This window comes from Ursus maritimus, unplaced genomic scaffold (genome assembly GCF_017311325.1).
Source record: "Ursus maritimus isolate PB19 unplaced genomic scaffold, ASM1731132v1 scaffold_7, whole genome shotgun sequence".
In the NCBI taxonomy this organism is placed as follows: Eukaryota; Metazoa; Chordata; class Mammalia; order Carnivora; family Ursidae; genus Ursus; species Ursus maritimus.
Window position 1 is genome coordinate 34270622 of NW_024426885.1, and position 25104 is coordinate 34295725.

Genomic DNA, 25104 nt, shown 5'->3' on the forward strand with positions numbered 1-25104 from the left:
CATTCACTTGGTCTAGTGAAAATGTTCCCCCATCCACACCTCCTGTAAGTGTAGCTAGTTTCTAGATAGCTAAACAATCCATGTTGGCATCTTAGCATTTTACTCTATACAAGCCCTTCAGGTTGGAATCCATGTAATCTAAACAAAAAGAATTAACATCTGCAGCTTTTATCCATGTGCATAGAATTGGGTTTCTTTGCAACACACTGAGCTTTGTGGACTGGTGTGTGCCTTGGAATAGAAGACTGTTTTTTAAAGGAATTCATTTTGACTCTTCTAGGTAGTCTTGAATCGAATACAATGCAGTTCACTTGAACAATAAACATTTATTGAGCATCCCCGTGTTACTGGCCCAGAGCAAGTTCATGTCCATGCCAAACTGAATGAACATCCCACTGTCGTGTTAAACAGGTCATCATCTACAGAGTCAGAGATTTCAGAAGCAAAGAAGACAAGAAATGTATTAATAGAATGCTAACTCAGAAGTACTTGGATACTAAATTATATTCTTCAACACAGTGATTCTCAGATTTGGTTTTTAAATACTTCAGGGCATTTTTTATTACTTCTAGAGGGTATTGTGGTTATGGAATTCTGAAAAGTCTTTCAGATACTGTATATAGCGTGATCCTGGACTAGACATGGTTCAATAGTGCTCAACAGGTGAGATTTTTAGGTGTCCAGATTGATTTTCACCTCACTGTAGGCCAAAAACTGTCCTTTAACATGTTACAGTGACTAAAATGTTATCACTCAAGAATTATTCCTTTGAATCTTGTGAGGCTTTTTCTTTTTGATATCTTCCCATTGTAGACAGGGAGTATTATCACTAATAAATTATTCTACCAAACAGAAACACACAAACCCTTCTAAAGAAACAAGGCAACCTGTTTTAAGCAGTATTGCCCTGGCTGAATTTAAGTTGGTGCTTCCAGTCTTTTTGACAAGCCTTCCTTTTTAAAATTCAGGTTGGGGAAAAAAAATCATAGGCCTAAAAAAATTAACCAGAAAATGGGAAAATATCAATGGAAAATCTAGATGTTTACCCAAAGTTAGATTGCCTGATTATTGGTTGCTCTAGGTTAAATAATACACATTCCTGTTGTCTCTTGTCCATCCCTTCCATTGCTGGTCAGTGACAGTGGCAAGTCAAGGATGGTTCGCCTTGAGTCTCTCGGTGTTTCTCGGGTCTTGTTCTCCTTCCACTCCCCACCTCTTCCCACCACCATCCTAGGAAATACTCTAGGTAGACTCACCATGCCATCATGTGGCTAAAGTTTACATATTCTTCAGAGAGTCAGTACCAGAAAAGGGGTAGTCTGTCTGGTTCTCTACTTGCCACCACCTGCAGGTACAACAGCATGTCGCCACTCTTTATTCAAGTAATGTAAACAGCATGTCTTCCTGAATCTCAATACAGAAATAGCCCTGTTGTATTTCCCTGGGGGATTAGGACCTCTCTAGAATGTATCTCTTTGCTCTGAGAGGAAATGAATGCCAGGCTTGGGGATTATAAAGAGGCCACCGGGAAAAGGTGGAGAATGAAGCGTCTGATCCCTGTATGCTCCCCCAGGTTATAAACATGAGTGTTCTGACCCCAGCTTAGACTCTGACCCCAAGAGGCTTAGATATCTAATCTGAGGACTGCCTCAGTGATCAAGCTTTGGGTTCCATCCACTTCCAGCTTTAATCATGCTTGGAAAAGCCTCAGACTTCCTCTTTAATTAGGGACACGTGAGCTGTTCTACTTCATGACTTCCTTCTGACAGTTTATCAGCCAGGTCCTGCAGAACAGATCAGTTCTGAGAGATAGCTCATCTGAGTCCCTGGAGCCTACATTTGCTTGTCATCTTTGGATCTCCTGCCTTTCCTATTGCTCTGATAATTCTTTCCCGTCTGTTTTTCCCCTACTAATATTCTGTGATAGATCCTGAAATTTCCTTCTCTGCCTTTCCCCCCCCACTGACTATTATGAGGATGGCTTTTCTGGGAGGAACACAAAACAATAAAAAAAAACTTTTGAGGTAAATATTCAGTGACATACGGTGTACATTTAGAGAACATCCTGAATTTTTCTTAGAGCATTTATTTCAGACATTCTGGGGCGCCCAGGTGGCCCAGTTGGTTAAGTGACTGCCTTGGGCTCAGGTCATGATCCTGGAGTTCCAGGTTTGAGTCCTGCGTTGGTCTCCCTGCTCAGCCGGGAGTCTGCTTCTCCCTCTGACCCTCCCCCTCTCATGCTCTCTCTCTCTCTCATTCTCTCTCTCTCAAATAAATAAAATATTTAAAAAATAATATTTCAGATATTCTGTACAAACATTCTGGTAGTTCATAAGTATTAGTGATCACATCCTGATTTGTGACTTAGGAAATAGGAGGATCGTAACCATATCCTTTTGTTGTTGTTGTTCTATAAATGGTAGCAGGCAGAAATCATACCAGATTTCTCAGTAGTAGAAGTTTTCTCTTCACCAAGTCCCAAGTTCAGTATGAGTTGTCCCAGATAAACTCCAGATTTGGCACACTGACTTGATTAACTGGATTGCTTTTAGGGTTAAGGATTTTTTAATGCTAGTACATGCTTGTGTTCTCTCTCACCCTGAAAAGCTAACACTTACCCACAACTGATATCAAACTTTGCCATATCATTGGCAGGTTGAGTAACTTTAGCATAAAGCCAAAGTAAGTCTGGGACGAATTGGTGCTTATGGAGCAGAAACCAAGCCAAGTTAATATTAAGCAAAGATTTATGAGTAGAGAGAAAAACACCCCCTGGGCAAAACTAAACATTTGAGCACCACTCTGTGCTGAGCCGTGTGTTTAGAGCTCTCATGTATGTTTAATCGTCATGATAACCTTATGAGATTGTAAGTGGTAGTCTTTTCATTTTAGTGATAAGGAAGCAGAGTTCAAAGGGGGTGATTGGCCAAGGCCACAATAAGTAAAAATGCCAAGATTGAAACTCCGATTTCCAGACTTCAAGTATGGATATTCTTTGCACAGAAGGAAGCTTCTTTATCAAGCTGAGATCTGAGATGTTGTCTCAGTAACAGTATTAACAGTCAACTTGGTACCAATCTGATTTAATCAAGTTAAACACTTAACCTCTCTGGCTTAGTTTGTTGTTCATACCACTTGTTTGAAAATATTCTTAACTTCCCAATATTTGGTGCAGAATGGAAGTTTATGAGCACATTTCCTCTACTTAAGGTGTGTGAACTGCCTTGTGAACCAATTTGGCAATTGTGGAAAACCTAGACAGTCCAGCTTCTAGTTGAATTGTGCTTTCTTTCCGAAGTCCAGACCTCTTCGTCCTCCTGAGGTGCCTTATACTTTCCCGTCTGCTTTGTTCTTATTTCCAAAGGGAAGAAAATGTGGCTTCTAGATTCACAATTTGGAATCTGGAAAGATGAATGTGTTGATATTTCCCTTGGGAGTTCTCATTCCTGCTCTACCCCATTTGGTTCTCATAGTGTCTCAAATTTAGACACTACCTATGGCTGCCTTTGAAATACAGTTAAATGATAGGAACTACCCAGTGTAGTCATCATGATTTTCTCTCTGGTGAGCTAAAGTCCCTTTCAGATCTCTGTGAAGATTCAGAAGCAAATCCAAGGAACCATAATTGGGGTTTGGATTCAATTTCAGAGGCATAGTCCCCGCAACCCAGAGGAATTTATAGATTTCTATATGCTACACAGAACTGCAGTAGTCTTGTTTCCCTCTCCAGCTGTGGCACAGGGAAGCTCATCACAAGAGCCAATATGTAGATTAGAGTCATAGTAGTGTTGCTGTTCCCATTCATGAGAAGACTTGAGTTGTCTTAGGAGCACAGAGCATCTCACCCAAAGTACAAAATGCCATTGGCTACCAGACCTGCTCGTTTCCACCCCTGTGGTGACCAGACAGATCCTGTGAACACTGTCTGGATAGGAAGGAAAAAATACAAAGTGGTCCGAAAACTCCTGACCTCCACATGGCCTCTGGCTATGCCTGCTGTCACTTCCAACTGTCTGAATTCCAGCCTCCACCTGTATGCCCTGCTCCTGGGAGCTGCACTGTCCCCATCTTCTACAGAGGATAGTTTAGACTGAGGATTCACTGTCAGAGGCTTAGTAAAGGTAGTTTGACTATGTTTTCTGAATAAGACACATCCTTGATCAAAGGCTCACATTTCATGAGGAGGGTTGAGATCACAAGATATACATAAGTCCATGAAGGTTTTAGTTTACTTCTGCCAGATCCTTACTGCCTTTCTTCTGTTTTTCTCTCCTTCTCCCAAGTAGTCAAAGTGGGTAGCCCTCCTCATGGCTCAGTTTCACCCACATCAGAGGGAGGGAATCTATGTGGGACTTTCCTGTATTAACTGGTGATATTCACTTTAAAGAATCCTTTAAAACCTAGTCTCTAAAACTAGTTGTACATTTTGACATCTGTAGGTGAAGTTTTATGTTCTATATACAAAAGTGTTTCAGATTAGAAATTTTTAGGACTTAAGGAAGGCTTATCCTGTGTTTCTGTTAGTCACCTATGTTGTGGATGAATTAAATTAGTCTCTCTCTCTTTTTTTTCAATGCTGTTTTTACCAAACATGGCTACTTTTCTCAATAATTAGAAACTCTGTTTAGTACTTAAATAACACCACTCTTGTGTTAGAGCCCAGCGTGAGGCTAGCCTGCAGGAAGTGTGCTTTTAGTGAAGATTTGCTGATTGAATAAAGGACCAAATATAAACAGCAGTTGTTTGACTATTACTTACTTTTCTTCAAGGGTGATCACAGTATTAGACCTTCTGTAGTTAAAACATGGATTAGGGTAGAAAGAGAGATGGGAAATCTTCATACTCTTTNCCAAAACAACTCTTTAGTCACCTTGGTTTCCTCTAGCTTCTCAACAAATTGCTCTTCACACGAGTGAGATTTCATTAGCTCAAATGTCTGCAGACTTTTTGGTGGCCAAGAAAATGACTGTATATAAGGTTGTAAGTGGAAATGATTTATTTATAATTTGCTTCCTATCAAAAGTACTTAACTGCCAGCAACATCAGTCATGACCTAATCTTTGGCATGTGAAGATGATTTTCTAATAGCCAGATCCATGAAGTAATAGAGGGTTTGTTCTATGGAAGGCACCTTCTCTGACATCCAAGGATCCCTAAAATTCCTTTGGAGACCACTATGCTGTAGAAGAACCTGGGGTTTTAGTAACTTTGTGGTTAACTCTCCTCCTTAACTGGAGCTTCAAGCTTGCAGGTGATATACCTTCTTTCTAAATCAGATGCAATCCTGAGTCCTTTCTAGGTGTGGAAGACAAGTGCCATTCAGCCCCTTGCCAGCATTCTTCCCCTGGCTGTTCACCAGGCTGGTGGAGTGTTTACTGTCTTATTCCAGTCCATGAGAAGCTTGGTCTTTGGAAAATTGGTGTTTAATTTCCAGTTCCTGAGGTTGCTTATTTTAGTAAGTCCATTGACTAATAAGGGAAATTCATTAATGACTACATTTAATTATTTCTACCTTCAATGTGTTTGGTCTCTGCTACTGGAATACTATTAGCCATGGGAGGAAGTCCTCAAGCCATCGGAAGTTGTTGGGCTGAAGTATGAGGACTCACTGAACTCTGATATTCAGGGTATGTGCGTGACTCTTATTGCATAATCTGAATGAATGTGATTCCTGGATCCTGCCCCAAGACTGCAATCAGAGTCCACTTGGGCTGTAATCAGCAATGTCCTTTGGTTAATATGACTCAGAAATTCTGATCATGATGGGATTATTGGGATAGCTTTCTGCTGTTCTGTCTTCAGTAGTACCTATTGTAGGGCTCAGTTATTGCCAGCTTATTTTCTTACCTTCTGAACATTCCAGAATCTGTTGGTTGCAGATCATTCTTCCTCTTAAAAACAGGCGCTTAGGAAATAGTCACCAATATTAGGCCATCTGGTATGGAGAGAAATTTTGGAGAAGTTAAGTAGAAAGACATCCTTTCTGTCATAGCAACACAGCTTTTCTTACCGGCTCTGCAGCTTCCTGCTGCAGGAACCAGTACTATTTGGCTTTCCTTCTGTTTGTAGAAATCTGGTGGGGTTCTTACACCATTCAACCCTTCAACTCTTGTATCTGCTACAAAATTCCTCCTCTACCCCACTGGCTTGTGCTGCTTTCCTTCTCCCCAAATACTAATTCCCACGGAGATCTGTTGTGTGATGTGACGGTCTTTGCACACTGGCTGTGACCCAGGTCATCATCCACCTACCCTCTTCTCCTTTCTAAATACCATATGTAGGTGTTTGAGGGAAATGGGTTCTTTGGTCATTCCCCAGGGGTAGGGCTAAGTCTTCTGGACTTAAGTCATATAAGTAGCCTGAAAGAAATGGTCATACGTGGAGGAAGTGACATCCAGTATCAAGTAAACAATTACCTTCAGGCAATTTGGATCCAGGTAAGTAACTGCTCCCTGTCTCTCCTTGACACCTTTATGGTGAGGGTAATTCTAGGATATCAGACCTTTGGAATGTTCCAATTTCCAAATGCCTTCTGTATAGGTGTTTTGTAAATATACCAATATAAAGGTCTATGTAGAAGAAATGTGGCAAAGAGTGCAGACCAGACCTCTGGATTTATAGCAGAGTACAGGATGGGTATGTTTTTACTGCCTTCATAGCAGCTTAGTGTTTCCTGGTACATTGTAAGTGCTCAATAAATGTTCATTGCTGCTATTATCATTACTAGTATTATTATTTAGAATTCAGTGTGAGAGGCTAGTGTGGAGATTTCTCAGTTGGGATAGAATATACTAAAAAATACATATTTTTCATTGTAGAGATTTATCTTAAGGTTATAAATATATTGCCTCTAGTTAAAATGAGCAGTTAATTCTTTCTATAGCTTAATCTTAATATAGCAGTGTGACTGTAGTAATTGCTTTTTGTCTTAGAGGTCAGTAAATAGGGCTATTTATAATTAACTTGTTAGGGCATTGTTTGAAATGCTTTGCCTACCCAGGGCCCACTCCAGTGGACTAAACAGTTAGAAATTAGAACAGGAAGATTGCTGATAGATCCTTTTATACTGTTGCTAAAGTTCCGATTATGTAAATTTGTGTGTGTACTGTGTAAATTCTAATTTTTTTTTCATTTTATTTTTAAATATGAGGAGCTCCCCTACTTGAGTTGTAAGACTGATGTGGACACTCTTCATGATACCTAACATGGGTTTTCCTTTTCTTAATTATACTGCATGATCTTTAAATAGTTCTTTCTTCCCCTGGGCAAAAGTACCTTCTAAACATTTATACCGAATTGTGTTTATTTTCTTGCAGTTGAATTGGCAATGATCATGGACCGTTTGTACGGTGGCGTCTGCTATGCTGGCATCGATACGGACCCAGAGCTGAAGTACCCCAAAGGTGCTGGCCGTGTGGCGTTCTCCAATCAGCAGAGTTACATTGCAGCCATCAGCGCTCGCTTTGTGCAGCTCCAACACAACGACATTGACAAACGGGTGAGCAACCACTCGGGGTATGATTGCTATGGGAAAGAAATGAAGTTTATTTTCTGGGCCCCCAAGGAGAAAAGCACCTCGTGATCATAAGTGAGCAGCTCTACCTTACATGCTATCAGTCCCGGAGTCCCTCTAGACTGCCTGAAAAAGAGAGTACCCACGGTATTTCAGGCGTTAATGAACCTTCTGCCTCACCCATCCCCAGGGTGATGTTACACTTATGAAAATAACCCTGCAGAATTTAGCATACCCAACTGGTGCTGTTTAAAAGATGATGCCAACAGCGTATTAACAAAGGTTGCAAGCTGGTGACCTGTTTGACCCATGTGGTGCTCTTAAAACAAGTAAGTTTGGACTCACATTTAATGTTAATGTTCAGGAGTATACATAAAATTTTGAAATTCTGATTTCTCTTAAAATTGCAAGATCGCACATGATAGCAATCATTGGAGCCAAATAACTGCTGTCTGTTTCAGTTCCCTCCAATTCCCTGTAGTCCTCCAGTTCCCTTTCGTCCCATTCTTTAAACACACACACACACACACACACACACATGCATATACATTACCTGCCCTCTTCTGCTCCATGGTGTTGCCTGCCTGGCCACCAGAGGCATTCTGATTTGCTGCCTCTAATCTAAAGAGGGGACACATGACAGAGTTGTAGGGAATTGGTGCACTCTGTTGATTTTGTGGACAGACATAGGTCTAAATCCCTAAAATCCCAGCTCTGCCACTCTTTGGAAGTTTGGGGAAATAGAAGGTGGTAGGAAGAGATAATCTGAGACTATATTAATGGATTAATAGAGCAAGTAGGAGAATAGATCAGGTATTGAACACCTACCTCCCTTTGCAATTGTACAGTGGCTGTTAACACTTCCAGCAAAGGATATTCTTGGGGCATACATTGGACAGGAATAAATAAAGTAGGAAATATGTTCTTTTTTTTTTTTTTAAGATTTAGTTATTTGAGAGAGAGAGTGAGGGAGAGAGAGAGAGTCTTAAGCAGACTCCACACTGAGCGCACAGCCTGACACAGGGCTCAGTCTCAGGACCCTGAGATTGCGACCTGAGCCAAAACCAAGAGTCGGACGCTTACCGGCCAGGCACCCCAAATACGTTCTATTTTGAAGTTTCACCTATACTCTCTATGGTCGACTTTGACTAATTTTGTGTAGCGACTTAAGTTTCTTAGAAGGTGAAAGTTTCAGTTGGTGGTGAATTCTTAAATATTCAGCAAGTTATGTTTTTATTAAGACATATATCTGATCAAGTTTCAAAAGCCAGTGCCTAAAATAAACAGTTGCTACATTACCGGGCTCCTTATAAGTAAGTAGTGGTGGTTTGTTTGTTTTTTAATTAAAATAAACAAAATAATTCTTTTTTCAGAATTTTGAAACACTCTCTGAATTAGGGGAGACTCAGAGGTGTGATAAAGACTCAGCTCCATTCCTAGCTTTCAAGCACCCAGAGCATCGAGCTTCCCCTTTTGTAGCAGTAATCCCCCTACAGACTGTAAGCTCCACAGAGATAGGCACGGGGTCTGTCTCCTTCTCTGCTTCCTTCCCAGTGCTTACCCATTGCTTGATGTATACCGTAGAAGGTGCTCGATAAACCTTTGTTGAACTGACAAATAGTTATACTTAGAGGAGTTTCTTTACTGCTGCTGGTGCCAGTGGACTTTCTTGTCCCTGTGCTTTTGTGAGTCTGAAACACCGGATTTTAGACACCAAACATTTAGACTGCGATGGCACTTACCACTGGTGATCCCAGGTCATAAACTTAACCTGAAGAGCCTTAGATTCTCATCTTTGTGCTTTCTGAAGCCAGAAGTAGTGACTGGACAGGAGGTGGTACTAGGGAGATAGAGAAGGCTCCATTTCCCCATGCTTCTATCTTCCCTTTGCCCCCAGGCTAACAACCTCCTGGCCTATTCCTTAATGGAGGGAAGTACACTTGCCCCAGGGAATATGGCGATTTTTGAGCACCTTTTAAAATCACAGGAAATTCAGATGCTATTTGTTTTGTTGCCCACCCCTACTCCTTCCCCTGCTATACTCAGGTCCTCAGTATTTCTTCCCACAAGAGTTAGACCTAGGTAAAAAAGAGAAAGGTGGCTTTGCTTTTGTGAGCATGATCATAGGCCACACTTATGAAAATGTATTTGGAACATCAAACTTCTGAGGACTCGAGAAAGTCATTGACTATTTTCTGCCTACTGCATTTGGGTCAGCTGTCGTTCCACCTTGTAGAGTAGTCCTTGATAAACATGTAGAGTAGCAGCCAGGTGCAGTGGAAAGAATATGGAGTTTAGAGCTAGAATAGATTTCAGTGCTTTTAAATCTCTGCTGCGTGAGTCCACGGTGACCCCAAGTCAGTTAATGCCGGGAGCCTTGGGTCCTCATCTATAACTCCCTCCCGGGGATGGTCTGAAGAGTAAATGCGATTTGAGGATTGAACAGCCAGAGCTATACGACCTTTGGATAGATGTTTAGTAACTAGCACTTGATGGTTCACAGTATTTGTCTTGCTACAAATGCACTTAATACTGACGTCGTTAATATTATGTAGCTTGAATTTTATCAGTTGTTCGCTGAAGATGTAGTGAACAGACAGATGGTTAGTGAAAAGAGCACTGGTCACACGGCTGGGTCTACAGCTGGTCCTGTTCCCTGTGGGCTTTGTGACTTTGGGTAGGCCACTTGCATGCTGAGCTTCCATGTGTAATGAAGGCAGGAGGAATAGCCCTGTGGGAAACCTGGAAGAGGAAGCAATATATACAACTACACATATGTAGATACATATGTATATAAGCAATTATATATTATATCTTATATATATATAAAGCAATAATGGTGTCTGGAAGGGACCTGTCCATTCTGCAATGCCCTGAGGTGAGAATCGTCTAAGGGAGAGAATTAGAAATCATTACAAGTGGCACAGTCCCTCCTCTCCTCTGCCTCCCAGCTCCATCTTCGTGCTCTTTGTTTTCCCTGCCCAATATGGAGACCACTTTCTTCATTACAAGAGATAAAAGCCAGCTTCCATCCTGAAATAGGTTCCTTTTTCACTGTTCTTCTGTGAACATTACATTCCCTTCCCCCAAATTGTTACTCTGTCCTCTTGTTTTCTTCTTAATTTGAATGTAGCCAGCAATACCTTATTTTTTTTGACTCTGGCATTTTTTTTGACTCTGGCATTTTGACTCTGGCATGTTAACTGCACCCTTCTTAGATGCTTTTTAAAATTCATCCCTAGTTTTAATTTTGTTTATCTTTCTCCTAAAGCTTAAGTTTGAGCTTTCCAGAGATCCCCAATTATATATAATCACATCAGTATTTCCTTAGGTAATGCTCTGTTTCTTGGGCACTCTGTTCTTGATTGTCTACAGAGAATTTCTATTAGGCACAACCTTCTTTCCTGAATAACCCTCTAGGTTTTTAGCAATAGTCTCATAGCTAAGGTTTTGGAACTTGTCCTAAAAGTCAGGAGCAGATATCTTCCTGTACCCATAATCCCTTTCCCTTACTATTGCAAATTCCAAGATGCTACAGTCCTACTCTCCTTCCTTCTTATGTTAGCCTACAGTTGCCTTTAAACCAAGACCTTGACTGTTTTAAACAGCATCAACCTTTGTTACCCTTCTGGTCAAAGGAACTTCCTTTGTTGTCTGCATCATTATGAATGCAGATACAGTGCAATCAGATAGCAATTTATGGGGCACTTCCTTGCTATTTGCAGCCCCATATGGAGAGTAGAAGAGGGCCACCTGCAGAGCAGCAATGCCAGGAACCCGGAAGTTCTAGGACTCTTAGAGGTGTGTGCTCTCAGGTTGCACCTTTCCTAGGTAAACTGTGGGAGGTACATGAAGAAGAATTTGGTGTATTTCTTTTACCTCTTTTGTATGGAACCAGCTTTTCTCGAAAAACACATCTCTTTTGAGAATTTAAATGTTTATGTATTTATTATTGTTGTTGTTATTGCTGCTCCTTGGCTGAGTGTTTAGATGGAGTGGTCCATGTTCAGTTAGCCACCGTATAGTACACATCATTAGTTTTTGATGTAGTGTTCAGTAATTCATTAGTTGCAAATAATACCCAGTGCTCATCACCACGTGTGCCCTCCTTAATACCCATCACCCGGCAGAGTGGTCTACAGAGAAAATACAACCTTTATAGATTCGATTTCTTCTCATAGACTTAGAGACTTTTTGGGTTGCCTATGAATATAAAATAAAATATGTCAATATGCAACATCTGTGGGAAGTGTCAGTCCTATAGCTTCGGGACTTTCATATCTCTGCTGTCCTTTCACTCATCATTACTGCCATCTTCTTTAAGGAAGAGATGGCATCTTTATTTTTTGTTTTGGTAACAGCATTATTTAGATATAATTCACATACCATACAAATCACCAATTTAAGTGTACAGGTCAACAGTTTTTAGCATATTTACATAGTTGTGCAGCCATCACCACAGTAGAATTTAGAACATAGGAAGAGGTATTGTAATGTACGGCCTTCAAGCCTGCGGTAGGAGGACCAACGGAACAGTAACCCCCAGGGGGGGACGGAGTGGGGGCACTGCACTTATCCTACTTAGTTATTAGAGGGAGGGGATCCTCCTTACTTAACCTGTACTCTTTGAAGTCACAGGAACAAGGTAGCCCAGGCTGCAGGGACAAGCTTCTGACGCTATAACTGTAATTAGAGTCCCCCAAGAATATGTGTGTTGCCGGAGTTGGCTGATAAAGCCACACCACAGACTTCTTGCGGTGGTCTGGCTAGCGATGGGAGGACTCACAGAGGTGGAAGGGGCTTCTGATGGTACTTCCTGACAGAGCTGCCAGGATCTTGATTCTGCCAATGTGCCCAGAGGTCTGAATGGGGTGCTTGGCACATGGGTGGTGCTCAGTAACTGTATAGAGTAGATCAGGCTGATGTGTGGGAGAACAAGGACCAGAAGCGAGCATGGAAGGCTCTCAAGTATCCTGGAGTAAGTCACTCTCATCTATCACCTGGATATCTAGAGGAGGCTCCTCACTGGTCTCCCCAGTTCAGCTTAGCCAATTCCAGTACATTCTTTACATAAAAACTTGAGTGACTTTTTATTTTTTTTATTTATTTTATTTTTTTAAGATTTTATTTATTTATTTGACAGAGATAGAGACAGCCAGCGAGAGAGGGAACACAAGCAGGGGGAGCGGGAGAGGAAGAAGCAGGCTCATAGCAGAGGAGCCTGATGTGGGGCTCGATCCCATAACGCGGGATCACGCCCTGAGCCGAAGGCAGACGCTTAACCGCCGAGCCACCCAGGCGCCCCTTGAGTGACTTTTTAAAATCATAATGTCCTCCTTTAAACCTTTTGGTTATGTCCTACTGCCATTAGGATAAAGGTCAGAATCCTTCATTAATCCTGCCTACATGACCCTTCATGCACTACACACTTCTTTTGCCTGAGCTCTCTCTTCCTCATCTTGAGCCAGTCACAACTGGCCTTTTTCTCTCTTTTTCAGGGTCGTTGTACATACTGTTTCTTCTGCCTGCCTAATACCTACTTTTCCTTTAGGTCTCAGCGTAATTATAATATTTTTAGGAATCCTTTCTTCAGCGGAGCTTACATGTCTGTTACAGATCATTGTCATAAAGCATCTACCATTCCTTTGTGGCCTTAAATACCTCTGTAATGAAATATTGCTTCATTTAATGTCCATCTACTCTGTTAGACTATACAATCCATGAGGGCAGTGACTGTCTTTCATGTTAGCTACTGTATACTTAATACTTGACACATAGTGGACACATTAATTATTTGTTTTTAGATGAATAAATGAGTGTCGACTGAGAGGTAGCTCAGATGGGAAGCCCTTAGATAGCAACCTTTGGCATAACCAGCTGCCCACCAAAGGGCACTTTGCACAGCTTTCCTTTTCTACTTCATTAAGAACACTCACTTGTGGGGGTACCTGGGTGGCTCAGTCGGTTAAGCGTCTGCCTTTGGCTCGGGTCATGATCCCAGGGTCCTGGGTTCAAGCCCTGCATGGGGCTCCCTGCTCAGCGTGGGGGGCCTGCTTCTCCCTCTCCCTCTGCCTGCTGCTCCCCTGCTTGTGCTGTCCCTCTCTCTGTCAAATAAATAGATAAAATCTAAAAAAGAAGAACACTCACTTGTGTGGGGCACCTGGGTGGCTCAATCGGTTAAGCTTCCAACTCCTGATTTTGGCTCAGGTCATGATCTCAGGGTCATGGGAATGAGCTCCACATCGGGTTCCATGCTCAGCGGGAGTCTGCTTGAGATCATCTCCCTCTGCCCCTCCCCCTGCTCCCTTGCTCGCACACACATGCATGCTCTTTCTTGCTCTCTCTCAAATAAGTAAATCTTTAAAAAAAAAACACTCATTTATGTAATAAATTTAGAATGTCAAAAAATGTTCTTTGACATTAAAGCTGGACTTACTAACTTTAGACATGACGTGGTCCAACCTCCTTTATTTTGCAACAAGTGAGACTCTAGGAGAGGTTTGGAGACTGTCAAGAAACCTGTCAATTCAGGGCAGAGCTGCCTTTGCTCATGGGACTCCCTCCCAGAACCTTGGGCTCACCCAGGGTCCAATGTCTCTTCAACCCACTTCTTTCATGAAGTCCTTTTTCCACAGACCTTATATTTGGGATGTCTGAGTTAGATTACAGGTCCTTTGTGGGTTTTATATATGTTTCAGTAGTTCATATAACTTCCCAGGTGAACATATTCTACAGAGAGCAGAGCACATCTGGGGTTTGTTATCAAGCGTTTCTGATATGTCTGTAGGTCATTTTTAACATTAGCCAAATGAGCTGGAAAATTTTCTGTGTCTTTTTGCAGTTGCTTTGCTTTGGATTTTCACTTTTATGTTGTCTTCATATGAAACCTTTTACAAGTGAGTGCGAACCAGTGCAGCTCCACTGGATTATAGCATTTGATTGAAATGTTTGGCATTTTAAGTGCTATAATGACCCTTGTTATGAAACATAATTATTATAAATGACACAAGTGGGGAAAATAAAAAAATTAAAAAATGTTTTAAATGATACCTACAACTTATGCTTGTTTTTACTTCCAAGGAAACATTATTAGCATCTTGAAATAAATACTTTAAAGGTTACATAAGGCATATGTTAATGGCAAATATTCACCAGTTATCAGCCAATTGGTAATTTGTCCCTGTGTTGACAATATTAAGGTTGTGTGATGCCCAGCACAGCAGTTCTTGGTGTCTTTCATGTAAGCTACTGAACACTTAATTCTTGACACGTAGTGGACACACATTAATTATTTGTGTTTAGATGAATAAATGAGTGAGTTGCCTCATTTATCTTCTTTTTTTTTTTTTTTTTTAAAGATTTTATTTATTTATTTGTCAGAGATAGAGACAGCCAGCGAGAGAGGGAACACAAGCAGGGGGAGTGGGAGAGGAAGAAGCAGGCTCCCAGCGGAAGAGCCCGATGTGGGGCTCGATCCCATAATGCCGGGATCACGCCCTGAGCTGAAGGCAGCCGCTTAACGACTGTGCCACCCAGGCGCCCCGCCTCATTTATCTTCTGCCTTGGCACGCAGGAGACATGTGATATGTTCTCCTGGGTAACAGGTTCCCTAGAACACTAATAGGGTGTGGCATTTCTGGGGCATGGCCATCAGTATCTTAGAGGGGGTACACCCCATGCCCACCCGTGTCCTGGCTACACAGAGAGCTATGGTGATAGCGAAAAAGTGTTCTGTTCTGGCTTGGGAATTGTGAGATCTGAGTCAACACTCCTAGCTCTTCCCCCAGGAATGGTGTGACCTTGGACAATTTACCACCTTTTAGAGGCTTGATTTTATTGATGTTATTGATTTCATTTTCCAGTAGTCGTAAGAAGCCCAGTCTGTCTTACAGTTTGTGGTGCTGATAAACGATGACAGATGAAGGAGCGCTTTGGAAGGTGATTTGGCTGTGTAGATACTGATTTGTATTATTGCCGAGCCCAGTATTTAAATTGGGCAGTTGCCTAATCATGCATCCAAGGCCAATTTGTTGACTCTCTTTTTTTTTTCCTTTAAAGCACCTACTTAGTTCTGCTAAGGATCTTTAATATAGAGAATGAAATAGTTGAAGTTCACACACACACACACACACACACACACACACAATTAACACAGCTGCTAATCTGCCGACACGCGGGTTGGGTGTTAGTCAAGACACACACAGAGACTCCTAAGTCCCTTTTATAGATGTAAACACCTAAATGCATTTTCCATGTAAACGGCTGAAGAAAGAAAGAAGTCCTGTCCAGAAAGAAGTATTTTTACCAGTATCTTTTCTCTGATAATGAAAAGATTTTGAACCTGAAGTTGAATAGAAGGTTAGGATTAAATTTTGCTTATAATCCGTGAATAGTGTTTCTGTGAAAAACTGAAACAGTTTAAAGTATTTAAGTACACTAAGGGCAAAAGAGGGCACCTGTACTCATTCTGTCTGTTTTAATGGTATTTTTAGAAGTGATGCCAAATGAACACTTAGGACGTGAAAGCCCTGCTAAATTCCGTTTTCTTTATAACTCAAGGCTAGGTCACTCACATATGAAAGATTTTTGTAGTGTGAAAAATGAGATCATTAGAAAAAAGGTAATCTTTTTACATGGCCATTTTCTACCCTTTTGTCTACTCTGTGTGGTCCTAAGAAAATTCATAAAGATTGAATCAGTTAAATCTCCTTTAGTCTAACAAAAGCATATTTGATTGATATGAACAATTTCTTTATAAAAATCTGAGGGGTTCCCCCCACACACAGCTATTGTTTACCACAACTTGGTCATATTGTCTCCTAGCAATTTTTTAAAAGTTTTTTTTATTTATTTTGGAGAGAGAGCATGGGAGAGGGGCAGAAGGAGAGAGGGAGACTCTCAAACAAACTCCAAGCTGAGCATGGAGCCCAATGGGGAGGCTCAATCCCATGACCCTGAGATCATGACCTGAGCTGAAATCAAGAGTCGGCCACTTAACCGACTGAGCCACCCAGGTGCCCCTTCCTAGAAATTTGTAAGTTAGATGTTTATAACTTGAAATGCATCATGCAGCAGACGTTGGTTAAAGTCTGCCAACTCAGCCAACAGAGACCTTTTTACTACTAGAAAGGATAATAGGCTGTAATCAGCCAATCTGGAGTTTGGTCCTCACTAAACCACTTACTGTATAACTTGACGGAAGAATACATAGGGGTGTGGGTGTCTGGGTGTGTGTATGTGTGTGTTAATGAAAGCAATTTTAGAAACTTAAAGCACTCTGTCAGTATACAGGGGTACTGAGAATACATTGATTTACATGAAACCATGACTAATATTTGAACTCTTCTGTAAGATACTCATTAGACAATCTAATTAGAATTTCACAAGATAAAAGGGGTTAAATATGTCAGGCAGGACAGGGGTACGTTGGTTGGTTATCTCAGTTTTTGAACAGGAGAAGGAGCTCTCAGTAGGCAGGTCCGGCCTGCCTTGCAATCTGTCCCTAAAATTAGTTCCTCTAAACCACCATTTCCTAAATTGTTTTCTGTAAAACATGAGTCCCTTTTGATTTTAATATCTATTTTATTTTTTTTAAGTCTTTTTCTGAGTCAGATGAGTTTGGAAATGCTTTCTTGAAGAAAGTTAAATAGACAGGTTTATTCTAAGACTTCTTAGAATCTTTTATATACCAGTCTTCATTGTGAAGACCCAAGAAGGAAACAATATGCAGTTTTTCATAAATTTTTTGATCACGGAACTCTTCTGAAGTTTATCATCTCTTGGAAATAATGTTCTAGGAAAGCCAGTTGAGAAAATACTATGTTTTCAGCTGCTTCTTCACGCTCAAATTCAGAAGTTTAATATGTATGTAGTGGTGGTTTGGAGTTTTGTTGTTGTTTCAAATTTTTATTTAAATTGTAGGTAACATGTAGTGTAATATTGGTTTCAGGAGTAGAATTTAGTGATTCATCACTTACATACAATACCCGTTGCTCATCACAAGTGCCCTCCTTAATCCCCATCACCAGTTAAGCCCATCCCCTTCCTCCTCCCTTCCAGCAACCCTCGGTTTGTTCCCTATTGTTTAGAGTCTCTTACAGCTTGTTTCCCTCCCTCCTTTTTTTCTTTTCCCCCTTCCCATATGTTCCTCTGTTTTGTTTCTTAAATTTCGCATATGAGTCAAGTCATATGGTATTTGTCTTTCTCTGACTGACTTATTTCACTTTGTGTAATACCCTCTAGTTCCATCCACGTCACTACAAATGGCAAGATTTCATTTTTTTTTTTTAAGATTTTATTTATTTATTTGACAGAGAGAGACAGCGAGAGAGGGAACACAAGCAAGGGGAGTGTGAGAGGGAGAAGCAGGCTTCCTGCTGAGCAGGGAGCCCAATGTGGACCTCGATCCCAGGACCCTGGGATCTGACCTGAGCCGAAGGCAGACGCTTAATGGCTGAGCCATCCAGGCACCCCAAGATTTCATTCTTTTTCATGGCTGAATAATGTTCCGTTGTGTGTATCTGCCATATCTTCTTTATCCATTCATCAGTGGATGGACATTTGGGCTCTTTCCATAGTCTGGCTATTGTTGATGGTGCTGCTATAAACATTGTATGTTGATATAACACATTTTCTTTATCCATTAATTGATCTGTGGACACTTAGGTTGCTTCCACATCTTGACTATTGTGAATAATGCTGCAGGGAACGTGGGCCTGATTTCAATTCTTTTGACTAAATAGCCAGAAATGGGGTTGCTGGGCATATATTTTCTGTCTACAGAGATTTGGGGTGAGGCAGGGGAAGAACTACTGCTTGGCCAGAGCTGGTGGTGGGACGTTGAAGCTGTGTTTGATAATTCCCTGTAGTATTTATAGTCCTTTGTCTTTTGATTACTTGAGATTATCTAGTGTCTCTCTCTGACATAACAGTCTCTATCTATATTAGAAGGGAAATCAGTGGTTTTGAAATCAATATGCCTTTGACAAATAACGTTCCCTTGACTATTTTGTTTTAGCTGAACGTAGAGGACCAGAGAGACTGCCTTTCGGTTAGCTAATTTGGGGCTTTCTGATACTTTTATTTAAGGAACATTGTGATAGTGAAGCCATAGCGCATAATATTTGCTTTGAATAGCATACTTTAAAATAACCCATTTTTGATTTAATGAGATGTTATCCATTGCACCTTCCTTTGCAAGTACTTCAAGTACTTCACATATTTAATCTTTTTTTCTCTCTTACCTGGAAACATGTGGGGCCTGAATTTTAGCTACAGACTATCAAAGGCTTTATATTTTTAGCCTGCATGAAGATTAATACGACCCAGTAACCATACGAACAGAAATGCCGATGATACTACACGTTGTCCTCAGCCACAGCTGGAATATATACGATGACTCAATAGCAAAAGATGGGCAGGTCCTCATGGCTCCTTCTCGGACTAGTTCTGCCTCAGCCTTAGCCTGCGGCTCCGACAGCCCAGCCTTTATTCTGCCGCTGCCTTTGGCCCCTGCCGGATCTGGCTTGAAAACTTCCCAGCTGTAGCTAGAGCTATGTTTGATTTGACCCTTTGAGAGGAAGCAGCACCCAGAAGTGAGTTCATATGTCATCTGAACTAATCCTTCCTGGGCTTGTTTTGAAGCTCTGGGTATCTCAGAGCCTTTGACTAGAAATAGTTTTTAAATGGAGTTTGGGTCATCTAAAGAAAGCTATCCCTCTTCTCCGAAGAGCATGGAACCTTTTTGTCTTGTCTCTCCTTCCTAGTCTTGAACCTTGATCGCTCCTGTCCTGTTATCTCTTTTTATGTCTTCTCTCTTGGAATTGGGATAATTTTTAATTTGAAGACTCTTTAGAATGATTAAATGTTGTTCTTTCCTGCTTATATTTGAGCAATGAGGCTGCTTGTGAGAATACTAATGGGGAAAGTATCACCCCCATTTTTCTAAGTAGTTATCTCAGTAGGACATTCAAGTTCTTTAACCCCAGAAGTCCGATAGTATTAGTCAATTAGCAGTTTGTTGGTGAGTGCTGATTCTCACTTGGAAGAGCTGGTGCACAGCTCTCATGGGGTAGGAGAAACTGAGGCCTGAAGACCATGACATAGCCGGTGAATGGATAGAGCCAGGGCGCTCTGCACTTCTGCGTTCTGGGAGGGTGGTGATGCCTTGGCAGTTATGCATTTCACAGATCTTTAATGAATTTTCTTACCCTATGTTCTCCACGTGATACACTCTTCTGCTACTAGAACACGTCCTCACCCCCAGACCCATTCCCAAGCAGCGCTGAACAAGACCAGACTAGGGGGTGAATCTATGGATTGCACGGGATACTGTCAGCTGGCCCTTCTTTGTTTCATGAAACAGAGCACTCACAGATCTCTCCGCACTCCAGAGACATATGGCAAAGGTGGCAACATAAGCACTCATAAGCACACTCGGAATTGTGGGAAAGGCACAAGGACGATTTTAAAACCTTCCTTCCCCTCACACTTGAGAATATGAAAAATAGTAAGTCCCATCCTTTGAAAGGTAAAAAGAAAATTCAAACCATTTATTTCTTTAAATCTACCCCAGATTGCTTCTAAAATTAATAACTGTGAATTTGCTATATCTGGAAGGTTGTGGATAACTTTGTTGCTAAGGAAAAGCCATTTTCACATCACTGCTTTAATTTCCTAGGCATCTGTCATCTGTTTTCTAAACAGCAGGATTCCAGCTCATGGTCTGTTGAAACACTAAAAATTTATGTCAATACAATCTTTGTATTGCCTGCTGGTAGAGGACCTGCGTTAGCAACTGTAAAGACACCATGTTCGGTGGGAATGTTAATGAGGTTACTGTGATTTTTAGGCATGGGTAGATGTACTCTGTGACACATGCCAGGGAGATTAGGAGCACATCATGTTTTAAAGCTTTAGTACACCAAATAAAATGGTTTTTCCAGGGAGTATGTTATTCCCGATGATAAAAAATGGCCTACCTGACTTCTGAGCAAGCCTTTTCATCTATCCCTATTAAATTATACCTCTTGGCCTCTTTCTCCAATTTGTCCGCTCTGACCCCATTATCTAAAATCTTTGCTTCTACTCAAGTTCCAGCCCCCTGTGAGCGTGCCTTACCTGCCTTGGGGTGGCTGGGTATCTGGCAGACTTAATTTGGTGGTTCCTGTCACCATGGGGCAGACTACAGCAGGGACCATTCTTTAGTTGTCCTTAATAGGACATTTAGAACATCACTCAAACTGAGCTTTTACCTTGACTAATGCCCCTCTTCTCTTTTCTACAACCTTTCAGGCCCAAGGAGAGGGAATTCTGGATCTGTGAATAGTTTATATTCTCCCCGCTGCCCCCAAGAGCTGTTCGGTCATTGCTTTATTTTATTGGGAGGTCATTTTGTTGACTGATATCAAAAAAACTGCAGAAAGAAATATTTTCTGTAGCTTATTAGATACAAAACAGTGTCAGCATTGAGAACAGTTCGTTCAGGTATGGCTTTCTCTTTGTTTATATCATTCTAAATATATTATTCCCTTTATCCAGCTTATAGCTGCTTATCCTCATTCAGCCCTTCTTATCCTTAATGGGTATCATGGTTCATCAAGAAGTTCCACGTATTTGTCAGCATCCTTGGGCGTGGCCATCTCCTTTAGGTGTGTTGTGTGACTCCAGTGTCCCTCTGTAGGAAGTTTTCATCTCCTGTACCTGCAGATCCCTTTAAAGCAGAAGGTCTATTTCATGATATGACTGGCTTTGCATAGCATTGTAATATTTGGACTTTAATAATGGAAGTGTCGATCAGTAATATGATCCCAATGGGTTGGTGTCTCCATGTGTTACAGTTTATTGGTAACAGAGAAACCCTCATTTTTATTTTAATAGCTACATGTCTGTGTATTGGGAAAAACAGAATCTGGATAGTCAAGTAAAACATCATGTAATAGTAGATAGCATTAAGGTACAGCAAAAATTACAAATGGTTTGGGAGTGCCTTTAAGAAACCCTCACAGGAGCCTGGGTGGCTCCGATGGTTAGACGTCTGACTCTTTTTTTTTTTTTTTTTTAAGATTTTATTTATTTACTTGACAGAGAGACAGCCAGCGAGAGAGGGAACACAAGCAGGGGGAGTGGAGAGGAAGAAACAGGCTCCCAGCAGAGGAGGGAGCCCAATGCGGGGCTCGATCCCAGGACCCTGGGATCACGTCCTGAGCTGAAGGCAGATGCTTAACGACCGAGCCACCCAGGCGCCCCTAGACGTCTGACTCTTGATTTTGGCTCAGGTCATGATCGAGCCTCACGGCTGGCTCTGTGCTTGGCAGGGAGTCTGCTTGAAGATTTCTCTTCCTCTCTCTCTGTCCCTCCCCTCTCTCTCTTCTCTCTCTCTCTCTCAAATCTTTAAAAAAAGTTAATAAAATAAAATGGTTAATTTTTTATGACTTTAACCTCAATTAAGAAAAATTGATTTCAGGGGCGCCTGGGTGGCTCAATCAGTTGAGTGTCTGCCTTCAGCTCAGGTCATGATCCCAGGGATTGAGCCCTGTGTCAGGCTGTCTGTTCAGCTGGAAGTCTACTTCTCCCTCTGTCCCTCCCCTTCCCCCTGCTCCTTCGCTCTCTCTCTCAAATAAATAAATAAAATCTTAAAAAAAAATAATCGAAGCTCTTAAAAGAAACAGAGGAAAGAAAAATTCATATAACCACAATACCTTGTTTATACCTGAACAAAAGTAACCTTTTTAAAATATATATTACCAGACTGTCTCCTTTGTGCTAGACTTAAATCTCCTTACGTGCTCTTTTTATATTTGTATGTATTATAAATGGCTATTGTCTTTCTTCTCCAGCAGCTTTCTTTTGCTGAATGTGAATTCTGTTTGTTCAGACTCTGATCTAGGCTTATTGAGGCGCAGATCTGGTTTCTGGAGCACCCTGAGTATAGGGATCTGCGTGGTGGTAGAAGCAATGTGGTCTTCAGCTCATGGACTGGAGGTGGAAAAGCAGTTCCCTGAATGTCCTGTGTCTACCAGTAGTCCTCTAGCTTCAGGACAGAGGGGGTTCATTCCACCATTTGGACTCCTTCTTGGCTTTCAGATGCAAGGAGATCAGGCCAAGTTGATACACTCTCATAAGCCAATAGCTCCATTCCCCCAGGAGTCCACAGTCTCTGAAGACCACCTCTGGACCACCCGCTCTCCTGTCTTGCTCCAGGACTTTGTCATCAAATTGCTTGAAACTCAGGAGAGATGCTGACCAAGGAACTACTATAGACAGGAAATGCCAGAGGAGCAATATGGAGTAATAAGCTCAAAGGAGGAAGGAATAGACCCCTTGGGGACTGAAATAGTTAAGGAAGGCTAGGCCTGTCGTTCATATTTGACGAGGTTGCCATTCAATGGGTAAAGAGCAGTTCTCTTCAACAAATGGTGCTGGGGTAACTGGATATCCACATTCAAACTAATGAATGAATGAAGTTGGACCCCTGCCTCACACTATATACAACATTAATTAAAAATCAACCTAAATACAGGAGCTAAAACCATGAAACTCTTAGAAGAAAACAGGTAAATCTTTATGACCTTGGATTTGGCAGTGGATTCTTAGACATGACACCAAAAGGAGGAGCAACAAAAGAAAAAATAGATAAATTGGACTTCATCAAAGTTAAACTTTTGTGCATCAAAGGACCTTGTCAACAAAGTAAAACAATTTAGAAAATATTTGCAAATCATATGTCTGATGAAAGTGTCTAGTATCTAACATATGTAAAGAGCTCTCACAACTCAACAACAAAAAGACAATACAATTTAAAAATGGGCAGGGGATTGTTCACTTCAAGAATGGTAATAGCCATTTATAATACAGATAAGAAAAGAGCAATGAAGGAGATTCAAGTGTAGCACAGAGAGACCTTTTGGTGATTTTTTTAAAGGTTACTTATGTTTAGGGATAAAAATGATAATATAATAGAATATAGTTAGTTATGTGGGTTTTTCCCCCTCTAGTATTTTTAAGAGTTTAAATTAATTTTTTAATTGAGGTTAAAGTCATAAAAAATTAGCCATTTTAAAGTGAACAATCCAGACCACTTAATACATTCATATTAAATAGACCTTTTTCCAGAGATCTACACCAGCAAGCACATGAAAAATGCTCAGTGTCATTAGTTAGTAAAGAAATGAAAATCAAGCCACAGTGAAATACCTCTTCACACCTACTAGGATGGTGAGTCACAGAATAGAAAACAAGTGTTAACGAGTAGAGAAACTGGAACCCTGTGACTTTGCTGGTGGGAGTGTAAAATGGTACAGCCTCTATGGAAAATGATTTGGCAGTCCCTCAAAGAGTTAAACACAGAATTGCTATATGCCCAGCAGTTCTTCTTCTAGGTATATCCTCAAAAGAATTGAAAACCGGTTTTCAAGCAAATATATGTATATACATGTTCATAGCACCATTCACAATAGCCAAAAGGTGGAAACCACCCAGTGTCCCTCAATGAGCAAATGGATAGACAGAATGTGTGTGTGTGTGTGTATCTGTCTGTCTGTCTCTCTCTCTCTCTCACACACACACACACACACACACACACACTGGAATATTATTCAGTCATAAAAAGGAATGAAATCCTGCTGCAAGATACAGCACGGATTGAACACTGTATGATGACGATAAGTGAAAGAAATCAGACACAGAAGGTCACCGTACTATGTGATGCCGTTCCTATAGAGTAGCTAAATCCCTAGGGACAGAAGGTGGGCTGGCCGTTGACGGGGGTTGGAGAGGGATCACTGCTGAGTAGGTACCGGGTCTTGGGGGATGAAACTGTTTGGGGACCAGATAGAGGTGGTGGTTGTCGAGCGCTGTGAATGTATTAAATGGCACTGAATGGTCACTTTAAAATTGTTAATTTTATGTTAAAAAGAAAAGAAAGACCTGGCCTCATTGGGTACATAAAATTGAGTGGGCTGAGCATTGAAGGTGAGAAGAAAGTATAAGTAAAGGTGGGGGCCAGGTAGAGTGTGAGTTGAGACTTTTTTGAAGCCCATTTACTAACTTGTCAGGTTGAGGAGGGGGAAATTGGGGGAAGGGAACCAGAGCCCTTTTCCCCTGGGTAAAGAACCGATACAGGTCTTCTCAGGCGGGCTGGCTGACAGTCCTGTGGACTGGAGTCGTGGCTAGAGACAGAACTCGGAGGAGGCCAGCAGAGGGGCCTTCCAAAGGGGGGGGGGCACCAGGAAAGTAGAGTGTCTGATCCTAGGTAGGCCCCCTTGCGGGGGGGCTGTCCGCCCTGCTGCCCCTCTCCTGTACCCTGCCTCGTGCCCTGCTAGACCCTCCCGGCTGCACCCAGAGGCAGCTTGAATGGCCAGGCAGTTAGCCCCTGTCAGAAAGCCCTGGGTCCTCATCTCTATAGCCACAGTGGTCACTTTCCCCCAGAATGGCTCTGGAGGGCTGCGTGGGAAGGGGCCCTATCACAGACTTGCCACCTTCTTGCTAATTTCTAACATTCGAGATGAAAATATGAACGATGTCCCTTTTCTGAGGTTCTAGGAAGGGGACATGAGGAAAACTCTGGTAACTCTATTCTTCCTTGCTTTTGG

At 41.5% G+C, this 25104-nt stretch overlaps 1 protein-coding gene across 1 annotated transcript in view; it reads left to right on the forward strand.

Annotated features, from left to right (window-relative positions):
* Positions 1-25104, forward strand: part of CPEB3 (cytoplasmic polyadenylation element binding protein 3) — a 178373-nt gene that overhangs the window by 148661 nt on the left and 4608 nt on the right. Inside the window, exon 10 of the mRNA XM_040624688.1 lies at positions 7317-7498. Coding sequence (XP_040480622.1) covers positions 7317-7498 — 182 coding nt within the window. The remainder of the gene's footprint in view (positions 1-7316; positions 7499-25104) is intronic.